This window comes from Trachinotus anak, unplaced genomic scaffold (genome assembly GCF_046630095.1).
Source record: "Trachinotus anak isolate AG129_WGS33_773 ecotype Australia unplaced genomic scaffold, CSIRO_AGI_Tana_v1 ptg000013l, whole genome shotgun sequence".
NCBI classification, from domain to species: domain Eukaryota; kingdom Metazoa; phylum Chordata; class Actinopteri; order Carangiformes; family Carangidae; genus Trachinotus; species Trachinotus anak.
Genome location: NW_027273864.1, coordinates 24064879 through 24088443, shown reverse-complemented (window position 1 = coordinate 24088443; position 23565 = coordinate 24064879). Strand labels below are relative to the sequence as shown.

General features: G+C 39.4%; 2 protein-coding genes across 7 annotated transcripts in view; one reads left to right on the top strand and one right to left on the bottom strand.

Moving 5' to 3' along the window:
* The first annotated feature begins 134 nt into the window (after positions 1 to 134).
* LOC139631180 (T-complex protein 11-like protein 2) lies at positions 135 to 11434 on the top strand. Its single transcript, XM_071495183.1, has 10 exons — positions 135 to 1489; positions 2466 to 2556; positions 2681 to 2810; positions 2908 to 3028; positions 4448 to 4668; positions 5383 to 5519; positions 6608 to 6795; positions 7699 to 7880; positions 8324 to 8496; positions 9168 to 11434. The coding sequence occupies exons 2-10, from the start codon at positions 2478 to 2480 to the stop codon at positions 9398 to 9400; spliced, it is 1464 nt and encodes a 487-aa protein (XP_071351284.1). The 5' UTR covers positions 135 to 1489; positions 2466 to 2477; the 3' UTR covers positions 9401 to 11434.
* A 2-nt stretch (positions 11435 to 11436) lies between these two features.
* Positions 11437 to 23565, bottom strand: part of anks1ab (ankyrin repeat and sterile alpha motif domain containing 1Ab) — a 40964-nt gene continuing 28835 nt past the window's right edge. For 2 of the 6 annotated variants that reach the window (XR_011693318.1, XR_011693320.1), the window contains 10 exons: positions 22918 to 23025; positions 21593 to 21763; positions 20560 to 20697; positions 20378 to 20449; positions 20029 to 20112; positions 19764 to 19901; positions 18653 to 18829; positions 16481 to 16579; positions 15021 to 15606; positions 11437 to 14077 (listed from right to left, as the gene is read on the bottom strand). Coding sequence is in view for 3 of the 6 variants with exons in the window: in XM_071495180.1 (XP_071351281.1) it covers positions 15487 to 15606; positions 16481 to 16579; positions 18653 to 18829; positions 19764 to 19901; positions 20029 to 20112; positions 20378 to 20449; positions 20560 to 20697; positions 21593 to 21763; positions 22918 to 23025 (1107 nt within the window). In the remaining 3 variants the exon portion in view is untranslated. Of the gene's footprint in view, positions 15607 to 16480; positions 16580 to 18652; positions 18830 to 19763; positions 19902 to 20028; positions 20113 to 20377; positions 20450 to 20559; positions 20698 to 21592; positions 21764 to 22917; positions 23026 to 23565 lie in introns of all 6 variants that reach the window. The other 4 variants (XR_011693319.1, XM_071495180.1, XM_071495181.1 and 1 more) reach the window with 4 other exon arrangements.

Sequence of the window (23565 nt, the reverse complement as noted above, 5' to 3'; positions counted from 1 at the left end):
CCGTTCTGTCTTGGGATGTTTTTTGAGTCTTTCTGTGAGGGAACAAATGTTTTTTTTTTGTTTGTTTTGGGGACAGTATTACACTTCATTATGTTCATGTGCAGTTTATCAAAAGCTAGGCTTGAAAAAGCAACACCTGTATACTATGTTCAGATGATGAGTTACTGAGTTTGTGCTAGTGTCATTCTGAAGGAAGTATTTATTTTAGGTCACGCTTTACATTTTACAACCACTGTTCACCTTCTGTATTTGTTATATCTCAGTGTCTTCTCAAAGACATTATATGTTCCACATTTTTAGGTGACCAACAGTACAAAGAACCCAAAGATAACAAGTTGACAGTGTTATAAGATAGAAAAGCAAATCTAGTTGTAAAATGTCAGATTTGAAAATTAAGACCCATCAAATGTTTGGCATTTTTGCTTGATCAATGATAAAAACAATCATCAAAGTTTTTGTCATTTCGTTGCTAAAAATATCCAAATGAGATGAACTTCATTGATCCCTCACAGGGAGATTGAAGTATCACAACATCAAAACAAAGTACAAAAACTTTTTAAAACTTCACGGTGCACTAACATTTCAAGAAAGGTGAAATGGGAGTATGGCAAGAATCATACCACAAGCTTAAAATAAAAATATATAAATATTTAAACAAAACTATTCAAATTTAAAAATGATTTTATTCAGAACAGAAAGGTTTTAAATAAATGAATCACTTAATTACATTTTGGAACATGCATACAAATCATCAGACAATCTTGTCCACAATGTTTCCTAAAAAAAAAAAAAAAAAAGACAAAAAAAGAAAAGGTGACCTTGATGCATTTTAGAGGCCCACACAAATACATATAATCAGTTGTACTTGGTCCTAAGGATGATTTACACGCTTTGTGTTCACCTATTTTCACACTGTTTGTTCTCGTTGGTATTAGAAGTTCCTTGTTTGTAGGAAACAGGACATTTCCAGGTGTTCTACCATAATTGTGGGCTGTCATACAATTGACCATTTCTACAAACACACCGACCGTTGTGCCTTTTGTTTACCCCTGGAACACAATAGGTACAGTTTGGGGAGGAATCCACAGTGGGCAGGTATGGTGAGTTTTCTCGTTACAGCGGGAGCTGCAGAAACATACAGTACGGACACGCCCACTGTTTTGATTCAAGAATGGACGGAACCAAGAAGAAACTAGTTAAAGTTCTTATTGATTTGTGTGTAAATTTACAAAAGGCAGACGTCTAAACGCCTTTAGACCCACACATGGTATGACAGTCGCGGAAGCGGGTTTAGCTCATGAATCGAAACGTCAAGAAAATCTGCAATTTTTAGACTCCCCCCGTAGGTCGAGGGGAATGGTTTAGCCCGGGTTTGAACCCGACCGTTGGTGTTGTTGCTGTACGTGGAGAATGATACATTGTAGCTTAGTTTGATGTGATATTGTGTTCACAGCCTTTATTGTTTTCATCTCCCGGTAAATAACACGAGGTAAGTTAACCTTTTTAAAGTGTCATATTTTCACTACAGTGCAGTTTTACTTTTTATTATCTACTTCATGTCACACTGTCATTCACAAGTTAAAGTCCTGCACTGAGAATGTAAAGTCCATGTCATTAGGAAAGTGTTCTTTAAGTATCAAATTGGTACAAGTACAAACAATTATTTTTCATTATTGATAGAAATGTATCGATTAATCGTGGAGTCAGTTCAAAACCCAAAGATATTCACTTTACTATGATATAAAACGGTGAAAAGCATAAAATCCTCAGAAATTATACACTGGCACTAAAGAATGTTTTGGCATTTTGCTTAAAAAATGACTTGAACAATTAATTGATCGTCAAAATAGTGGCTGATGGTGCTGATAGTGCTATTTTTCTGTGGATGAACTAATTGATTATTCGACCAGTAGTTGCAGCTATGAGTGTATATAGTATATTTGATGATATACTAATAATGCATTAATGTTCAAAGCTTTACTTTTGTTGTTGTATTTGTATTGTATATAGGGCTAACTAATGTTTTTTTGTCACAATGAATTAAAGTGTTGGTTTATTTTCTTATCAACCCATTTGTTGTTTGTAAAATGTTAGAAAATGTAAGAAAAGCACTTCACCATTACCTGTGACACCATCAAATTCCTTGATTTTGTCCAACCAACAATCAAAACCTCAAAATTGTTCGGTTTTACTGTAATTTAAAACAAGGAAAAACAGCAAATTGTCACTTTTGAGAAGATGACACCATCAAGTATTCTGCATTTTTGCTTGAAAAATGACAAATGATGAATCAATTATCAAAACAGTTGGTAATTCATTTTCTGTCAGTCGACTAATTGAATAATCAATTGATTGTTGCAGCTCTAAATAATTTTATGGTACACATCTTTCCAAAAAGAAACAAAATGACACATTCTACCAAGTTCTGTTGAGTTAATTAGTCACGTAGTAATTAAAATGTTTAGACAGGTGCTGAAATGCCTAATCAAGGAGACAAGGCGGCTGATGATTCCCCCGCTGACCTTCCCAGTCTGGAAAAACTTGACTCTCCTACAGGTATGGAGCTTTATTATAGCAGTTATTGTTTTCAGCCACGTTCAGAGACCATCAGTAATTGAATTATTACCACCATGGCAGTTTTAATTATCTGTGGGTGTGTGTGTCCTGTCTGCGGAGTCAGGGAGCCCACCCACTGCCTCATTATCCAGTCTGATGGAGCTGGAAAATTGTGTTTCCAACCTGAGCCTCGCACATGAGATAGTGGTGAACACAGACTTCTGCTTCAAACCCAAGAGCCCTCCCACAGACAGGCAAGAGAAGTTATTATTACAATTATTCTTGTTTCCAAAATTAATTGGGAGTTTAGTATCTTTTGAAAGTGTTTTTCAACCATCTTTCTCTCTGTAGCCTGGAAGGCAGAGTGACGGAGATTGTTCACCGGGCTTTTTGGGACAGTCTTCAGGAGCAGCTGAACAGTGATCCTCCAAACTACAATCATGCCGTCATTCTCCTGCAGGAGGTCAAGACTGTAAGTCAGGCTATCTGCAGGTCACAAAAGTCCTCAAAAAGTACTGAATTCAGTTCCCTCAAATATTTATTATTATTAGAATTGTTAGCCGCAGTGGTTACAAAACTTATTGACTAATGGCCTGTTGACAGTTTCAGGATATTAAATGAATTCATTATATTTTCATTGGTAAACTGTTTTACTGACAGCTGGGTAGTACTGACAACATGAGAAATAAATGTCAATAACACATTTTATAATTTATGAAATAATGTAATCAGTAGTAGTAGTGTTCTTTATTAAATTATTATTAAATATTGAGTATTTCATTTTTAGTGGTACAGTATTAAGAAAGTCTTAAAAGGTATTTACAGTCTTGACAAATGCCACGTAAACACAAATACGACATCCTTGCACAGGGGCAAGGTGTACTTCAGAGATATCTGCTATTCATGGTGAAAATATAAAATAAAAAAAAGGTAACAATAAAACCTAGAGCTGAAAAAAAGAGGATATTTTCATTACTGATTCTCGTACTGATAAACAGCAAAAGAAAATACTCATTATTGTTTAAAGGAATAGTTTGACATTTTGGAAAAAAAAAAAATCAGCGCGTATTAGTGAGTCAACATGAATATTTAATAAGAATCTTTAAATCTGGTAATTAAAGAATCGTAATTAAGCTGTTGGCTGAGATTTTGTCAGTACTCCCATGTAAAAACATAAAAAATGTCTTTGCTGTACCTTTTTTGTTTTTACTGCTGATCAGATAACATGTAAACCAGTTCAATATATCTGCAATAAGGTAGAATCTACCAATATGATCAGTCCATTTGTCAGTGAAGCTCAACTAGTGGTTACTGTATATTTTCAAATAATTGTTAAGTAAAATTGTGAAAAGGTTGCATCTTCAGATTGCTTATTTTCCAACCAACAGTCTGAAATCTAAACATATTAAAAGACTAAAAACTTTTACTTAAGTTTTACTCATAATTGTCAGTCAACTAATGAATAATTTGATTAGTTCTCTCATCACGAATAACAACCAATCTTGAAATAAAATTTTATATGATTGGTGGTTGTACATTTGAATAGTTCAGATAAAGTACTAGGGCTTTTTGCACTTATTATGAAAGCATTTCATAAAATACATGAACCTAGGTGGCAGCTTGTCTGTTTCACCTGATGAATCTAGTGACTGAACAGTAAATGGAGATGAAGCCGCACCACATGGCCAGTTTTATGTTGACAGCTGCAATGAAAATTATGCCATAAAATCTTTTTAATGTGCATGTCCTGATATTAATAATGATTAGATTATTAGACTGGACCACTTTATACTGTATGTATGTGTGGAGGAAAAGAGTCAAACAAGGACACTAGCTCACATGAACACATAAACCTATAAAGGATAACAGTAATGCTCATGTTTCCCATCAGATGCTTCAGTCCCTGCTGCTGCCCGGTCACGTCAAACTGAGATCTCAGCTGGATGAAGTCCTGGACATGGAATTGATCCAACAGGAGGTTGATCACGGAGCTCTAGACCTCCACAGGTTGGCAGGGTACATCATCAACACCATGGCGTCTCTGTGTGCACCGGTGCGTGACCCAGAGGTCAGAGCACTCAGAGATCTCACGGACCCTGTGAAGCTCCTGAGGTGAGGGCAGGACAACACCACCTATACAGAATAAGCTTACGTCTGATGAGGGATCAATAAACCAAGGTTAGGTTGGGTCAGACTTCAGACCTTCTAATAATCCGTTTTTGTTGCATTTTTAAGTCCAGAGTCTGCAGCCAACTGTATCTCTGCAAGTGTCACCGATAAACTACATTATTACAAAAACTCCTGTGTAAAGTAAACCTAATGTATTTATACACTACACTTGCTGAAAAGAGTTTTCAACTTGCAAGTGTGGTTTAATGTATTTGTTTGTAAATCTTCTGCAGGTTAAATGAATTATTTGTTAGTCTACCTGCTAATCAGTGGCGATTTCAAGTATATGTCCTTTTCCGTGTGTCTGCTTGTGCATCTGCTTATACTTCAACTGAACACTAAAGACTAAATGTTGTCATGCTTTTGCTATTGTTGCTCAAACAGCCTCCCACAAATTCTTTAAAAAGCAATTATTCTTCAAAAAAAACATTTTTGTTCTTTGGCTTTTTTTTGATTGAATAACATTTACTTTGTTGCTTAAACACTTAATTTCGCTGTGCTTAAATATAATGTTCTCCATCTGTCCCTTCCTCTGTAAAGCACTCTGTCTGTTTCAACAAGTACTATATAAATAAAATTAGCTTGTTTGCTAGCAGCTTTAGTTTTTAAAGCATGCTAATAACTTTCACCCAAAGATGACCCTCACTCTTCCCTCAGGGAGATTTTCCGTGTCTTGGGGCTGATGAAGACCGACATGGTTAACTTCACCATCCAGAGTTTGAGGCCTCACCTCCTGCAGCAGGCCGTGCAGTACGAGAGGGCCAAATTCCAGCAGATTCTGGACAAGCAGCCGGGTGAGTGTGAGAGATGTCCCTCCAGTGTGTTTAAAGCTCTACCTTGGCTGCTACAGTGTGAGTGATAGATAGTAAAGGTGACTGTGTGAGTGTAGGATTTATGATCATGGGGCATTTCAGTTTTCAATTAAACAAATTTTGACCCCTGTCGCTATAAAGCACCGTCCTGCCATTTCACAGCTTCTCATAGATTGGATGAGGAGCTGCTGATTTTGCTCAGATATTACTCTATGTAAGTACAGCTGGCTTCTCAGTCATTAGCTAAGTGACAAGGCCCTCGATGCTGACATAGTCATGATAGCTGTGGTACAAAATGTCCTTCATGAAAATGTCTTTTAGTCACGTGTTTCTGATTCTGTCCTCCAAAGTACAGTTTGTTAGCAAATTAATTCATTTGGAAAAAAAAAAAATTAATGGCTGTATCAAACAATTATTTTGATTATCAAATAGAGCCTGAGGTGACGTCCTTGGTTACCTGTTGTGTTTCAAAGTCATTGAAACTGATTTTGTAGTGGCTCTTATTTGACAAAATTAATTATATAAAAGCAGAAATTGTTAGCTTGCAATAATGTTTTCTCCTTGAACTGTAAATGTTTAAGTTTGTTTGGTCAAGTGTGTACCTGTTCGGGTGGCTGAAACCTCATGTTTCAACCATTTATCCATTGGGCTACTTTTAGCAAACAATTTCAGCCATATAAACAAACAGAAAATATTCACATTTGAGAGGCTGAAATCAGAAAATTTTAGGCAAAAAAAGACATGTTAATTTTTCTTTGGTTCAACGAATTAATAAAATAACCATTTCAGCTCTAAAGTAGAGTTGTATTCTATGATTTTATTTAGTAACAGCTATACTTGAATTTTTTTAGCTGTGAATTTTTCAAAAGGAAATTGTTTTAGATGATGATCTTAGAACAGAAGCTCTTATTTGCAATCACAAATTGTGCAAACACAATTTAACTGGTTAACACTAGAAGCCACTTTTCACTATTTTCTGTAGAAGCAATCGTGACTACATCTATTGTACATTTGTATCATAGTTTTTATTCATAATACAGTAATGTCTGTAATTTTACATTTTTCTTCAGCTTCTCTGGATAATACAACCGCTTGGCTTAAGACAGCTGTGTTAGAAGAGGCGTCAGCCATCAGAGCTCAGTCCGATTCTGACTCTCCCAGTCCTGACAGCCAAGGTCCCATCAGCGCCACCGCTGTCCTCAACCGGGCCTACATGCGTCTGCTACACTGGGAACCGCAGGACCAGAAATATCCCGAGGTCAGCTGCAGCCTGCAAAATTACATCACACTACGCCTTTCTTCTGACTGATATTTAATTGATTAGCGGGGAATATTCAATCTCGCTACGCACTCCTCCTCACCCTGCTGCATATTACAGCATGTGACAACACATTAGTGCTCATGTAGTGTTGTAGCACAGAGATTCTCCACCTTTCTTTGTCAGACACATCCACGCAGACCAGTCAGCTGAAATCAAATACCTCTTCATCAACATCAGCCGTTGTGTTTCAAAGTCATTAAAACTGATTTTGTACGGGCTCTTATTTGCCAAAATTAATTATATAAAAACAGATATTGTTAGCTTACAATAATGTTCTCTCCTTTAACTGTAAATGTTGAAGTTGGTTTGGTCAAGTGTGGGTGGCTGAAACCTCATGTTTCAACCATTTATCCATTGGGCTACTTTTAGCAAACAATTTCAAGCATTTATCCTGTTATGTTAGCGTAAGCTTTTTATCCATTTCTCCATTTCTCTAAGCTAAAATATATCTATATCTGTATTTATAACTATATTTCATTACTTTTATTTAACTATTTTGATCTTTTATAAATCACTTTTAGCTAACTAGCTTCCACAAGCTCTCCTTCGCAACATGTGTTCAATGTTATAACTGACGCAGTGTTATGTTTTGTTTTTAATCAAATTATAATTTTAGTTTTTTCAAAATATTTGAACGATCTACAGCCTTTCCACGTACCTCCTGGCAACTGTAAACCTACCCCATAGTTGGGAAACACTGGTGTAGAATATCCAGTGCAGCTTTTTATTTCCAAAAGATTTGTTGTCATCTAGATACAGCTGTTTGTTTTCTTTGGAGAGGCTTATATTTATGCTGATTAACCATATGACCTGTGACCCTGACCTGACCTCCAAAAACAGACTGTGCTGATGGACCGAGCCCGTCTGGACGCTCTGGGCCAGCGGCTCCAGGTGCTGGTCCTGGAGGCGTCCGTGTTGCTCCTGATCAACGCTCAGTGTGGGGCTGCCGTTTTCTCCCTGCAGGGGTTTGTAGGTAAACTCAGGCACTCCGCCACTGCCTTGCTGGAGGGCAGTCACACCAGGTAAGAGGAGGATGTGGTGATGCATGTACTGGCTGTCAAGGGGAACAGGTATTGTATGAGTAGGAAACCAATGGAGGTGACAGGAGGCAACTAGCTTGTCAGAAGGGATCCAGCTAACCTCATTCTTTCTGTTCACGTCATGATTAGTGCATACATGTGGAACAGCAGCATGTGATATCCAAGGTCTGTTCACACGCTGGTCCAAGCTGCAATAAAATGTAGGACAGGCCATTTCTCCCTTAATCACTTTAATAAAATGTAATTTTATTTAATCAAAACCCCTTAAGAGACCTAGATATTATTAAAGACCTGTATTTATTGCACTCAATGAGTCCCAGAACTCTTTGCTCAACACCTCTAATAAATGGCTCCATGACCTAATATAATATACATCTAATGATCCCCGCTGGTAATTTTCTTAATGCTGCCTTCTGACACTGCAGGGACGCTGACCTGAAGGGGGCACTGCTGGGGCTCGGGGAAACGATACTGCAGCAGGTGAATGAAGCTCTGAGCAGCCAGGGAGGAGCAGCGCTGCCTCGGGAGAGCCAGGATCTGCTGAAGGGACAAATATCTGACCTGTGGAAACACAACAACCCAGTCCGCTCACTCATAGGTCAGGACATGAGTGGAAGGGGGCCTTGATAAATGATTAATTGCAGCACGAAAGTATTTATTGCTGGATATTGGTGGTGCTTGTGTTTTCATTTCATTACAGGAGTAATGCATTTTGATAAAGAAATCTCAGTTAATTTTAAAATTGTGTTTGGTGATGCACCATTTTCAGTCAACAGGTATAACATGTCTTGCAACCAATGTTTAATTTCTTAATTGATTAATTCAGCTATTATATTCTGATTAATGATGAATGGTTTTGTCTTTAAAGTGTCATTGTAATAAACCCAGACTGCTTCTTTTTTATAACCAACAGTCCAAAGCAGGAAAAAAAAAGTTTTCTGTCATATCTGACAAAGAAAGGTTCAAATCTTCTGCAAGCATCAGAGGAACTGGAACTGGTTTAAGATGTCTTTCAGAAAATTCAGACATTTTAGTGTGATGAAAAGAAAAAACCGTCAATGCTTGAAAATACATTTTGATCCAGGAAGGATCGTATATTTTAATCTGTGCATCTTCACTTGCTTCATGATTTTCATTCGACAGGAGAAACATGCATTATAATGTCATTCAGTGAGGGTCACCTCTGTCCACATAAATGCTTTTAAACTTGAATGTGTGCTGCCGCAGAAAGCTGACTTCTGTCCCTCTCTTCCTCTCGATCAATCGTAGGAGAAAGGGTACAGGGCTTCCTCCAGGCCATGCTGCAGGGCGGCCCCGCTAAAAGGAGTCCAGAGCTGCCTGCTCCCCTCAGGCTGGTGAGCGCTGAGCTTGCCGAGCTGGGGACGGCCTTTGGGCGAATCGTCCACTTCAACCGTACGGTCTTTGGTCCCTTCTGTGCACCCATTCTCAGGAAACTGCTGTTCCCACCGGGAGAGGCCGAGACCGGGGAGGATTCACGCTAGACTGAAGGCAACCCAGATGACCTCGGGTGACCTTAACATAAGCTGCCATATGGCACTGGACATGTAGCTTTAGTGTAAATACAGTGAGTGAGACTGTTAAAGGGAAACCCAGTAGTGAGATGTCAAAATATAAAACACCTAGCTGCCAAAAAGGGAGCTAATTAGAGCCAAGAGCATCTTTCTGTTATTGGATTGACATTTCTTTCTCTTTTGTTTTATAGAAGACATTTACAGTCTGCTGAAAAGGACCTTTTTAAAAATATTATTTTATGAATTATGAAGGTTATGAATTATTATTAGAATGCATTTTAACAGCACAAAATATTAGGTCACAGATTTTGTGAAGGGAAAGACAGAGGTAACAAATAGTTTGCAGTGTGCTAATGGGAAAGACTCAAGAGTCAAGACTAATGCGTGTCTGAAATGATCCGTTGCCTGTAAACATCTTTGTTGCATTTCACACCTTTCACTCTCAAGATATACACCCTCAGGAAAAACAAAGTACCAAAGAAAATATGCTATTAGTTTGTAAATACTACTGAAGATGTAATATGTAGCTGGCTTCTTATCTTTATGTTAACAGATGTTTATGTATAATTTGCCAAAGACAGTAAGCACTTTTTTCTGAACTCAGTTGATGGTTGTTTTTTTTTTCTTTTTAATCCTCTGATCATACACCAAAAATATACTCAGTGTTTCCCCCACAGTAGTTGGTATTAGTGAGGGGTGGGGTATTAAACAGTGTCGTTGAATTTTAAGCATTAATCTGGGAAAACCGTCACTGGTTACAGTGGGCAAAGCTAAAGCAAACAATGCAAACTAAAATCTTAAACAGAGTGCTACGGATTACTCGATTGAAAAGCTATAATTTTGTAGTTTGTGATTACAATAACTAATAAGGTGTCGTGAAACTAAGTGAGTCTGTAATCCATATGCTGCAGGGGAGAGAGAGTTTTCAGTTTCTTCTTTTATTTTATCGAATTTCATAAGTATACCCTTCACATGCCAAATTTTTATATGGTTGTGACATCTGTGCTGCAGCCGGCCAACAACAAAATTTAACATTTATCAGACTCTTGTGTATGTTGTATAATCCATCACAGTGAACATGAAGCTTATATTAACTGTCGTCAGTGTTAAATTATTTTTGTTTGGTAATGCAGTTTCAACATTGGCATGAACAGTCTGCACTGCATCCCATCACATAAATAATGTCACTGTGACAGTCATGCAGATGGGATGTTCTCTGTGATGGATTATGCAATATGAGAATTCAGTGGTCAAGAGTTCACACAGCTTAAGCAGGTTATAAGAGTCAGCTAGCAAATTTTCATATCATACAGAAATAAATACACACCAATGGATGCCTAGAATAGAAGCCAAAATACAGAACACTTTCTAAAATGTTGTCAAATCAGTTAAATGGGCCAAAACACACAAAACCACTGGTATGGTCCTTAAAACAGCTAAGAATTTTCTAAAAGATAAATTTCCGCCGAGCTTTTGAAAACCCATAAGGTCTTTTAACAACACTTCCTGTTGATTTGAAGACATTTCCAGGATCCTCAAAGACTCCTCTAACCATATGGGAAAGAAATTTGTTTACTGTGCCATAAAAAAGGATTTTTTGCTGAACTCAATTACTAATCCAGAAATATCTTTTCTCCACATTTCCTGCTACTGTTTTTGTTTGGTTTAGTTTTCGTTTATTTAGGTGGTTAGAAAAGTTTGTGAGGATACTGGCAGTAGCATCAACACTGATCGCCAGGCACCTGACTTGAGAAAATTGGATGCTTAGCTCTGTGACTTCCATGTCATGTAATACATGAGAGGGGCAAACTGGGACTGATTGTTTGTTTAAATCACTAGTTGCACCACCCACTAATCTCTATTGTAGGGGAAACACTGATAGTATAATTGTACAATAATTACTGTGTTGTTCTAATTGTCACTTTAAATTTGAAACAGCTGGTGTAATGTTTCTTTTCTATCTTTTATTACTCAACCATAAAACAAAATCAATGCTGACAACAGACTTGAGGGATTCTTTTGTCATTGTATTATTTAATTTCATTATTATAATATTGCTTTGAAATTTTAAACAGTATCACATTTTCATTGACAAACCATACTCTGTCCACAAACATGGGCAAAGCATTGTATGCTGGTACAGTTTTTTTTTTCTCTACATTTTGTTACATTTCTCTTTACCCTTTAACAATCCCCACAGTTGCTATCTCCAATAGACCTGAATCAATAGAAATGCTCATTAATGGTCTATATCATTAATGGTCTACAGTGCTCTAAACATTACAGTACCTACATGACAAGATCAGAAAGTCACATGGAGGCCAGGAATTAGACTTGACCTTTCTGACTGACCTTTCTCAAGACAGGAGTGGCACCCCGGTCCTGTTTAGCCAGTGATGTGGGACAACAGGTTACCTTTCATCAGTGTGTTGGGATTCATTTCAGGGGCAGTGGAGGAGCAGGGGATATACAGAGTGAGATCTAAATGTCAGAATAGCGCTGGTTGGCCCTGCACGTTGCGTAAGGCTTACCTCTCATTTTCTCTCTATCTCTTTTCCACTGCTCTGCCCATTAACTCAATACACGCAAACACACTCACATTGGCTGCTCCCCTTCAACTCACAGCTTGGTATCCGGAAACTTGAACGCTGGGGTGAGCTACACAAGGAAAACACCAATGTTAAAAAGACTGGTACATGCACAGCCATAACATGCCACCAAAACTTGCTTTATATAGCTGCTGCTCATTAAAGTGTAATGCTTTTATATTATGCATCCATACTAGAGCAGGTTGTCTTGGTGACACAAAATGGAAGAACATACGTGACAAAAATGTTGGAGGAGTGACGACAATGGAGACGTGGAGGAGGGATGAAAATGAATCGCTGTATTGGTGTGTAACAAAGAGAGCACAAAAGAACATAAAAGCAAATGGCAGATGAGTGAGAGGAGACGAGACACTGCTACAGTACATACAACGACTGCTCAGCCCAAGTGCATCAAAGGGTACAAAACACAAAAAACACTGCCAACATGCATCGTCAGTGGAAGCTAACAGTTAACAGTCAGAAGAGAGTGGCAATGACACAGCCACGGTACCGCACACAGACCGGTTACATCTGAACAGTCAGTCTCCAGACACACTGTCCTCTGGAGAGGAGCTCAAAACCTCACGTCTCCTGCAGCGCACACACAAACAAGGACAGTGGCCAGTGATGTAACAGTAACAGTCCAAACTCCCACGAGGACAGACAGAAACAAGGCATACAGCACGCACAGCAGGTAGTGCAGACAGGGGAGAACCCACAGATATGTGTCGACTCCACAGAGAGCTTTTCTGAGTCACAGTGCAGGAGGAAAATTCTTTTTTTTTTTAAAAAAAAAAAAAGAAAGTAAATAAAAATAAAAATCATGTCACGTTTTGAGCATAACAAATCCATTCGCATTAACATTACACCAGAGCAACATTTAGACTTTGCTCTTTTAATGTGGTGGAATTAAATCTTTTCACTGCCATTTAGTTTCAAGTGACATACTTTGTGTGAACTGTACCTAATTCTAAATTGGTGTGAAACAGCATGGATACCTTCTCATGTAATCATGATGATAAGATGCTATGTTGGGAAATGTGCACCAAATTGTGCTCAGGGCTCATTCATATACTCCAGTTAAATGAAATCTTGTTGAGGATGTTTTTGTTTAAATTACCGAAATTGTAAAATGTGAAACCAATGCCAGTACACTCTGTACTTGCTTACTTTTTTTTTTTTTTTTTGGTACTATTCTTTTTGGGTTTTTTTGCCTGTGGTTGTATTTATGTCGGGATCCCTTCGTAATCCCTTCTTAATCATTCTGTCCCAAAGTATTTCATTCAGCCCCCGTCTATCAAAAGGTATCACAAAATGCACTAATGTCCTGTTTGCACCGTAAGAAAAAGAAAAGAAGGTATTAAAAGGGATAGTGCCATGTTTTAACACAGTGTTTTTTTGTTTGTTTGTTTTTTTGTTTTGTTTGTTTGTTTTTTTGTTTTTTTTATTGACAATAAGAAGATGCTGTGATTTGCAGTCTCTCAGTGCTACCATGAATGCTGAGAGGCACTGGGCAGTACAAGGCCAGAGCAAAGACTCTCTTCTGGACAAAACTGTACCATCAAAAGAACAACGTCATCCCAGCCAGTCACAGTCAATTTCATATACCAGGAAATTAGAAGTGTTGTCTATTTTTATTTTTTTTTAGAAGCAGGGGAAGGCGTGCAGTTGTTGGATGGTGGTGGTGGTGTTCAGGGAGGTCGAGGGGAAGGTGGGGAGGGAGGGGCTTTAGTTGATTATAGATAACCCGAATGAAGTAAGGCTGTTGTCCTCGGTAAAGTGTAGGAAACTTGTCCTCCTGTGTGTGTCTTTGTACGAGGGTTCAGTAGTTCTTGGTCCGTTTGAGTTCAGACATCAGTGACAGATTCATGAACCATCCATCGTGTTGATATTATGAGTATTATACAAATGCGTAGAAAAAGAAACAAAAAAAAAAGTTGTTTGCTGCATGTTGCTGTTTTGTCTTTCATTGATTAATTGTCCATCTTGCATCCCATGCTAGCAAAGCAGCCTCCTCATAGTGCCTCACAGTGGTAGATGCCTGGTAAGACAGGACAGGCTACAGATGGAGAAAGAAAAAAATAAATAACTGTCTTGAGGCAAAACAACCAAACAATCAAATAAGACAGTAAATTAAAGTTAAAAAGTGATAAAAGAAAAAAACAAAATGTATCATATTTAATTTTATATCTTCACTAATCATTAATAACTTCACTCTGATAGATACCAAAGTGGCCTGTTAAAGAAAAAGTTTACATTTTGGGGAAAAGGCTTACTTGCATTCTTGCTACGGTTTAGATAGTAACACTCTTGGCAACAGCTAGCCTGGCTCTGTCCGGAAGTAGCAAAAGCTCAATAATGAACACGCATCTCATTCGTTTGATCTATAAAGCAACAAATTGCTGTTTCCAGGAGGTTATGTAATCACAACTCTGCATCAGTTTTAAACAAATGGCTTGGAACAGGAGGAATAATAAAGATGCAACCTCAGGGAGCTATTAGGGACCTGCAATCACATGACCCCTCCTCCCCCTGTAAAGCAGCCATTTGCCATTTTTACACTTTTTGTAAGAATTAAACAAACAAGATCAAACAAGTTACTCAGCGAGCTTCAGAGGTCCCTCCCCCAACCCCCCACCCATCTCCAGTCTTTATGCTAAGCTGCTGGCTGTAGCTTTATATTTACTGTATGGACTTGACAGTTGTATTGATCTTCCTATAAACTCTCAGCAACAAAGCAAATAAGAGTATTTCCCAAAATATCAAACTACTCCTTTTAACAGTTTGACTCACTGGCCCCTTTGCTATGACAAATAAAACATTGCAATTTATTCAGTATTATAAACTTAATCTTCTGAAGATTCTTAAACTTGCTGTTGTATCAAGCCAATGAGGAGTCTAGATACAGAGCAAAGTAAAAATGACCATGTTTGTTTTGCCTGTTAAGAATCTTTTTTTTTTTTTTAAATGGCCTGAAAGAGAAAGAATAATAAAGATGCAACCTCTGGGAGCTATCGGGGATTTGGAGGCAGATGCAAGTTGTCAGGAAGAGGAGGATGAGGAGGAAGAGGCAGTTTGGTTGAGAGAGCAGGGCCACTGTAAAATGAGATCAGTCCAGGATCCTCCGTTCCAGGGCTCCACCATTGGCTGCAGCAGCAACGGGCGAGGGAGGCTGCCAGGGGTGTTGGGGAGGCACGGGAGAGCTGCAGGAGTGTTTGTCATGGCAGGTAGGAGGTTGGCGTGGGTTGCTGGGGCGGGGCAAAGGAGGGTGCAGGAGTAGGCAGCCCTGAGGGGTGCTATACCATCACAGTGAGAAGGCACGGGGCTCGCATGTATATATATGTGTGTGTTTGTGTGTGTGTGTGCGTTTGGGAGTGTGTGTGAGAGAGATAAATGGAGAACCGGATGCAGAGGGAGAGGAAAGTACGAGGGGGTGGGGTGTAGAGGGGCAGCTGTGGGGATCCGGCCTCAGAATATGGTGGTCTCGTACTTGGTGCTGACGGGGCGCCGATTGGAGTCCCGCTGGTCCAAGAGCCAGGTGGTGCTGCCCAGGGACTGCATGTCTGCGTCCATCTCCAGGGGGTCGATCTGCCGGGGGGAGGGAGGGAGGAGGGACGAGAGGAGGGCGTGAGACGGGCGGCAGTGGAGGCCATTGCGCCACACTGACAAGTCCTCAGCTCACACACGTGCATGTGGATTAGAGATACAGTCCAGTGATCATGTTATAATCACAGACACTCAGGGCTCAATCCACAGCATGGATGATGTCTGACAGGAGATACACTCGGCAGCCTGTGTAAGCAGCAGCAGTGAACCAAAGCTACGACCCTCTGGGAGTTTAAGAATATACTGATTAGTAGTTCAAAAGCAACACATGCTCTACACCAGTGGCTAGTGTCATAACATGTGCAGTCAATACACACCATTCTACATACATTAAGCTGATGAGTTTACTTAAGAGTTACATATGAATTTGAAATAGCTAAAAAAAAAAATCTCCAGGTAGGCATTTGAAAATGTTATATTCCCTGCTTATGGATGACACCTTCAGTTCAACATGTCTTAAAAAGATAGAGTATACAACAAAAGAAAACCATCCAACAAAGACCACTTCAACCATCTTGTTTATGACCGCTATGGAATAAACAGCTCACTGGCTCAGTTGAGCCAACAGTCGTCATATAGAGAAGGTCTATCACATCAAGAAACCCTCCCTTTCCTGGATGTGCTTAACCACAGAACTAGCTGCATCTTAAACTTTATAAATGTAAGATGAAGATGAAAGATGGGAAAGTAAAGGGATGAGGAAAACGCTTATGGTTGAAATATTAAGAACCACCAAACAAAGAGACAAAGTGCACTGCAGCACCCCAACAACAAGAAAAAGAAAGAGGGGAGGGGGTGGTGTGTAAGCAGATGTGTGATGATTAAGGGTTGAATAGAGGAAAGGAAAGAGAAGGACCTGGACTCCAGGGCTAACAGAGTGCAACGGGAGGAAGGAAGGACGGTGGGTAGTACACGTGTGACAGTGACAGCAGCGGCATTCGAGCAGAGGGGCACCCTGGGAAGCAGGAGGACCAAGAAGACAAGAACAAAGACATGTTAAAAAAAACGAGAGAAATTAGGATCAGAGCATTCAAATGCACTGAATGGACAATGAAGATGTCCAGTGGCAACAGAAGGAGCTTTTCATCACCTGTTACAGAAGGAAAATTATTCAGAAAAATGATTCGACTTCTTGTGTTCTTGTAATTAGCCTTTGCTAAACCCCGCCCCCAAACAGTGATTGTCCAATTATAGCTTAGCAACTGTAACTTGGCAGGGCAGGCCTGTCAAGCTTTGAAGTGATCTGCATGTGGCTCTAACAGGGCTGGAGATTTGCAGGGTGCAGCCTTTTTTGGCTTTTCAAAAACACAATAGCAAAAGTGTGAGAAATGGATTCAACAGCGTTTATCTACTCTAACAGAAGCTGCAATCATTAGCATGTCCAGCTAACTTGCTTACAACCTACAGTATCAGCAACCCAGCAACACTTCTGAGGCCGACAACCACAGCATTAGGTTACTGCTTTATGAGGTTACGGATTCCATTTTTAAAACACTGCTCACAACTAGCTCATCCACCACACAACATTTCAGCACTGTGTGGAAGCCCATTCTGGATGCTGCAGAGAGCAGGCTAACATTGGCTCTACTGTTTATCTGACTGATGCAGGACGCTGCAGCAAACCCAGGTTAGTCCTCATCATAGCAACCTTTCCCTCTTGTCATGTTAAAAACATTGTGAGAAAATAAAAACAAGTGTGTAAAGTAAGCAGTCAAACAGGGTTACATTAGAATAAAACACTCATCCTACTTATAATGCTAGGCTTAATTAGCTTTACACTGCATTAAAGAACAATACTGTTTCTTCCATGCCGACTTTTTGCCTGGGGCATGTTAGCTTTACGCTCAGTCTTTTAGCACAATATTATGTATGTAGAGCACCAAGACCTTTGGATTTGGATTATCAAACAAACTCACTTGGGTAATGTTAACTAGTTAGCCAGTTAGCTAGTGAGTTACGACTGATCAGATCTGCTTTTTCAGTCGACAAAACGGACTGTTTTGTCAGTGGCTCCAAATGGGAAGTCTGACTACTTCTGCCTGAAATCAAGGACCCTTTGCTTCAAAAATGACTAAGGATCTTTGGTAGGAAATCTGCCATCGTCATCACTGTAAACTGCATTTATTCAGAAAACAGCAAGAATGCAAAGTTTGACAGCTGTAGTTACTTTAAGTGAGGGGGCGGGGCTTAGCAAACAGTCAGTTGCTCCTTGGGGAAAATTTTAAGAAACTGCATGTTTCTGTTTTAACAAAGTAGATTTGGTAGCATTCACAAAGCAATAGAAAGCATCAAAACAAATTGCAGCAGGAGTCTGTCTTCTACAACTTTAACAACCAGCCACATTCATTATGCAGCCCTGTGATTACTCCATATATTATCCTTACAGGCAGGTAGTAAAACAAAGTGATTTGTGACTCTGCATACGCATGTGTTCCAGCAGTGCGCGTGCTCTCGGCTGTGCAGCTCACTCAGGTGACAGTGATCACTGAATGCTCATTATATGCAGCCTGAGAGGTCGATGCATCAATGCGTAGCTCAGGGTATACGTGAACATTTACGCATCACACTCATTCAGTGGTGAGGAAGCAGCGGATGGGTCCAACCAGCAGGGCTGAGCTCTGAGAAAAATCCCAGAGGAAATCACACACCCGTCTGTAAGCAACAAATAAAGCTATTCATTCATCATGTTTCCCATATGCACAAAAAGAAAATCTCCTTTGACCCGAGTGACTCACAGAGCTGGGGCTTGGGAGAGATGAAATTGGTAGCAAAGTAATGACTCATCACTTTCTACCACACACACAGAAAATCTTCCTCTGTAGGTGGCCCATTGGGCATTCAGCAGCGGCAAAAAAGTCGGTCACGAGGTCTGTGTACCTTTTCTGTATTATGATTGCACAGCGCCATGTTTCTGCTCTCCCTCTGTCCTTTTAACAAGCAGAGCAAATTCAACACTTCAACACACTCACAGATACACACTTTCACTTTGTTGTTGTTGTTTTTTTTAGGTTTGTAGGGTGGTACTCACTGCTGATCTGCGCATGCTGCTCCACGACTGGGATACAGGACGGCTGCTTTTGGTCTCTATGACCTCTGAGCCTAGAGATGATGGGGGCACATACTGTCTTGCCCTGGACTGGATCGCCATCTGATAGGCCACCTCAAATGCCTGTCCCAGTGTTAGGATGATCTCGTAGGTCTGCGTCTGTGTGAATGAAAGAAATAGTTTGAAGTGTCTTTAAGTCAGTAGACACTGAATATAAAGTAAAGCGCCCTGCAGTTTTACAACAGATTATTACTGAATTCACATTAACCTTTAGAGACACAGTATATGGGTCCTCTGTGGCCATGACAAACTGCTTGGATTCCTAATTGAATCCCCAGGTAGAGTCTGTATTTACAAAGGTGACTCAACATTTGGTTTTAGTGGTGAAGAACAATTTAACCAAGTAGCTCATACAATCAGAATCTACTGTATTTATAATTTTCTAATGACCTCAGACTCAATATTTTATACTTCAATATTTAGAATTACCATAATTTTCTTTTGGCTTGTAAATGTTTGTTATGACATTGCAGAGCACACAAAAGCTTTGTTCTTCATATTGTTAGGAAAATTACTTTTTAAATTATCCTCTGGCTCTTCATTGAAAATCAAACACATTTTCAGAGAAAAGCAAAAGCTACTTTTGCACAACACAGTTGCTACAGTTGTTACTAAACACAAATAAGCGAGGCTTAAAATGTATGCTTTAGCCTTGTGAAGACTGATGGTGCTGTTACAGTTGGCTTCACGGTGATCCATATGTCAAAGATGAAAGATTGTCATCAACCTTTACAGAGGCTGAGAATTAGAACATAATCTTTTCCTCGACATGGAAATACCATGCACAGTGGGAGAGGCACTTCAGTTAGCCATCTGATGAACGAATCAAGAAAACGATGTCCATCGGAAGCTGATTGCAGTTTTAACTGCGGGATTCCTGGCAGTGCACAAAGGATGCTTTGTTTACCCAATATGATCCAGTGGTTGTTAACAGTAAATTATATTTGTATTACATAAAGCAAAAGACACAAGACAAGGTGCTTGTTCACACTAATGTTTTTTTGTGTTTTCAACAGTGTAGAAATATACTCACCACTTCCACAGTGCTGAAGACATGACAGAAGTGGTGCCCACTCTTCAGATCCTTGGTAATGTAAGCAAAAGTGCAGAGGTCATCTGGGTCTTGGGCAGCGCATGAGATGTTTCTGATCTCGTGCTCTGCAACTATGGTCTGAAGGAGAAAGGAAGGAAGTGAGTGCTAACTGGAAATCAGCCACTAATGGAGGCTGAAAGAGTTAACGGGAATGTTGGGGTTGGACAGATCAATACACTCACACACACACGCACACACCCATTACCTTCGTGGCTGCATCAATGAACTTGACCCCTCTGTAGGTAATGGACAGTATGACAACTGGACCCTTTCTCGAATCCTTTGATTTCTAGAATGGACATGTTAAATATAATACAAAATTTAATAAACAAATATAATAATATAAAAATAATTATAATAAACATGATTGTGATAAAAAATTATTGTCAGCTGTGTTCTACAGACAGGTTCTTCTGTAACCTTGTTATTTCAAGTCTGATATTATCATTGTTTATTTGCTGCTGTTTATTAATATTTAGAATGAATAAAACGATTTCAGTTGTCCTTCAAAAAGTCAGTGCAAATGAAATTAAAAGAAAAAGAGTAATATTCACCCTAATTTTAGCGCAGGCATCTTGTGTGGACTCGATCCCTCGTAGATCCCTGATTATCATTGATCCTAGGTACTAGGAGAAATAGATCAAAACATGATGCACTTGGTAAACAGTGGGCAAACTGTAATACTGTCACCTACGTTGTATAAAGTGCAATGTAAAGAGAGTAAAATGAGACTTACAGTTGCCTCGTACCCGCAGGAGTCCAGGATGAGTTTCTCAGGCTGGTGATGCCAGGCGGACACTGTGGCGTAGGTAGCAGACTGACTCGGTGGCCGGAGGTTCAAACGAGACTCTTTGTGTCGCTCACTCTGTCTGTCCTGCAGAGATGCACAATCATTGGTTGGTGAATGCAGTGAAAACAGAAGACAAAACAAAACACCTGTAACATGAAACTAATTCATTTCTCCAAGTCTGTGGGAAACCTCTGCTTTGTTGGTGTGAGTGTCACCTTTACATCTCATCCACATCTCACTCACCTCAGACAATAAAGAGCGATTAAACAAAGTATAGTTTGCATGATAATAGATGTAGAAGCAGATTCCTCTGGTCACACACATGAGAACACACTGACCCTAAACACAAATTTGTATCTCAGTCAAACTTGTAAGGCAAAAGACTTCTGACTGCTGTACATTAGTATGAAGGCAACTGAAGTCTGCCTGGTCAGCACTTGTATAAGTCCTGCTGCTGTACTCATAAATATTCATGCGCTGGGCCGTTAGGTCAATGTAGGCTGTGCTCAGCTCTTTCATAAATCACTTGTCAGAGTAAAACATACTGATGACAATGGTCCACTAAGCATTTAGGAAAAAAATAAATATTGATTTTACATAGCATGGACCCTGGGTAGTGCAGTTGTAAAACATTTCCCTTATATATGCTCCTCTGTGTTTTCTCTTTGGCCTCAGTGAGTCAGAAACCAGGCATGTTTGTGTATGTGTCGTATTTTGACCTTTAGCAAATGGTAAAATTTGATCACTGAGTTATTCTTAGTTCATACTCTTTTATATATGTATATATACAATGTATATATACATATATACTGTATATGTGCTTATGTATATGCGTCTCAGTAAGTCCAACAACATGTGATCGGACACCCTGACACATTTAACTTTGCACAGCATCCTCCTCTATTTTTCATCTAGTCACTCACAGAAAGTGATTTAGGAGGTTATTCTAATGTTGACAAAAGTAAAATGAGGAACTCACTACAGAGCGCGGCCTCTCACTATAAGACCGCAGAGATACACTACAGTCTTGGTCCGCTCCTCTCCGCCTCCGGTCCGACTCAGTCAGGGGCAGGAGCATGTCCATGGAGCGACTGGTGTAGGGGTCCATCTGACTGAGGGGAGACGTGGTCTGGGACAGGAGGTCATGGAACTGTCACACACACACACACACACACACACAGACACACACAGTCACACAAAAAAGCACAAACCCATCACAGACACAGCACAGATTAATGACAGAACTGTCTACATGGGCTGGGTTCCCTGATCTACATCCAAGCTTAATCCTCGACAAAAGAGCCTCTTCCATGGAGATTCTCCGTTCTTTTTAGCCCACTCTAATCTGCCTGGGAAATCAGCCCTGAGTATTTAACTGTTGTGAACATAATGTTATTGAAGAATCTCATTCCAAAATTAGAAATCCGCTGCAGAAAGAAAAAACGATCCATTTTCTCACAAAATGATGTCGGCTTAGAAATTCAGCTTGCCACGTGACGCTGTTTAACTTCCACCTTAAGCTCTGTTTTAATTGTTGTTCAATAAGAAAAGTAATGGGGTGTTATCATTGAACTCTACTGAAATATTGAGCCCTTTAACATTTTTTTTCTTGACATATTTGAAAGCATCTGAAATCAAAAAGATTGTATATCCTATAAAGCTGGCACTGACACTAAATATGGGGTATGGGTTATGCATATGAGGAACTGCTCTTCTATCTAATTGGACTTAATGAGCATACCCAATCTATTACCCAAAAGAATGCCGACGGTATGCTTCCACACTTTGGAGGTGAAATAGAAGCAGCAGAAAAGTTCTGATTATTTTGATTATCGATTAATCTGCTGATTATCTTCTCACTTAATCATTTGGTCTACATAATGAGCATCTAGAAAGGCATCAAAAGAAGCTGGAGCCAGAGAAAGTTTTTGCTGAAAAGCGACTAAAACAGTAATTCCATTACCAAAATAGTTGCTGATTAGTTATATAAACTAATTGACTAATTAACTAATCAACAATTAACTAATTGTATCTCTAGATGAGACATTTGAATTTACATAGATCACGATCAAGGGTACTAGGGATTTCTCAGCTGCTTTTTGCCACGATCACATTCAAAAACATTTTATAAGTTACATTGCTGCCTAGAATGTAACTTATAAAATTGGGCTAGAAAAAATATTAAATATACGTAGGTATTTGTTATACCTATAAAGGCCTGTTTTACAATACAGAAATTGAAGAGCTAACAGTGAGGGCCCTAATAGATGTGAACTGTACTAATTTCTTCATCACCAGTCTTACCATAATCGGGGACAGACGACGGGACTTAGTCGGAGCCTCTTCATAGGGTCTCTCTGCTAGAGAGGCAATGATCCTCTTCCTGTGGCCCAGGGGACCAATCTTAATAACCTAGAGAGGACAGCAGCAGGATACAATATGAAGCCGACTTTTCAGCGCACTGTGACATCAATATCTCATCTAGAATTTTTCTAGACTAAGCTAATAGAGATATATCCAAAATACACTGACACAGAGTTGGTGGCATGCACCCCTCACTGGCAGGCGTCCACAGGCAAACAGAAATGACTCTCGTCAATAATTCAGCCTCAATCTGTTTTGCCGTAAGCTTAAAGTACAGCGCTGTCTTCATCCAGGGACAATCTATAATTCACCATCCATTTTTGGACATAGTGCTTAAATAACACAGAACTTGGTGATTTATAGGATGACAACAGGTAATATGTAAATAAGCAAGTGATAAATATATGGCACAGATGCACTTAATATGTCACTAATTAAACATGTTTTTAATGTACAACACTTGATCCATGGTATCTGTCTCTTTAAACCTTTTACAAAATCCATTTCAACTGGTGTGGCTGAAATCCTCAGAGGAAGAAAACTGGCTATGTAGTCAAAATAAAAAATCTCAATTATGTACATTTGCAT

Bases quoted from the DNA above. Each gene is read 5' to 3' on its own strand.
- LOC139631180 (XM_071495183.1), top strand. From the start codon at position 2,478: ATGCCTAATCAAGGAGACAAGGCGGCTGATGATTCCCCCGCTGACCTT. The intron at 2,557-2,680 runs GTATGGAGCTTT...CTGCGGAGTCAG, and splicing joins AAAACTTGACTCTCCTACAG to GGAGCCCACCCACTGCCTCA. The intron at 3,029-4,447 runs GTAAGTCAGGCT...GTTTCCCATCAG, and splicing joins TCCTGCAGGAGGTCAAGACT to ATGCTTCAGTCCCTGCTGCT.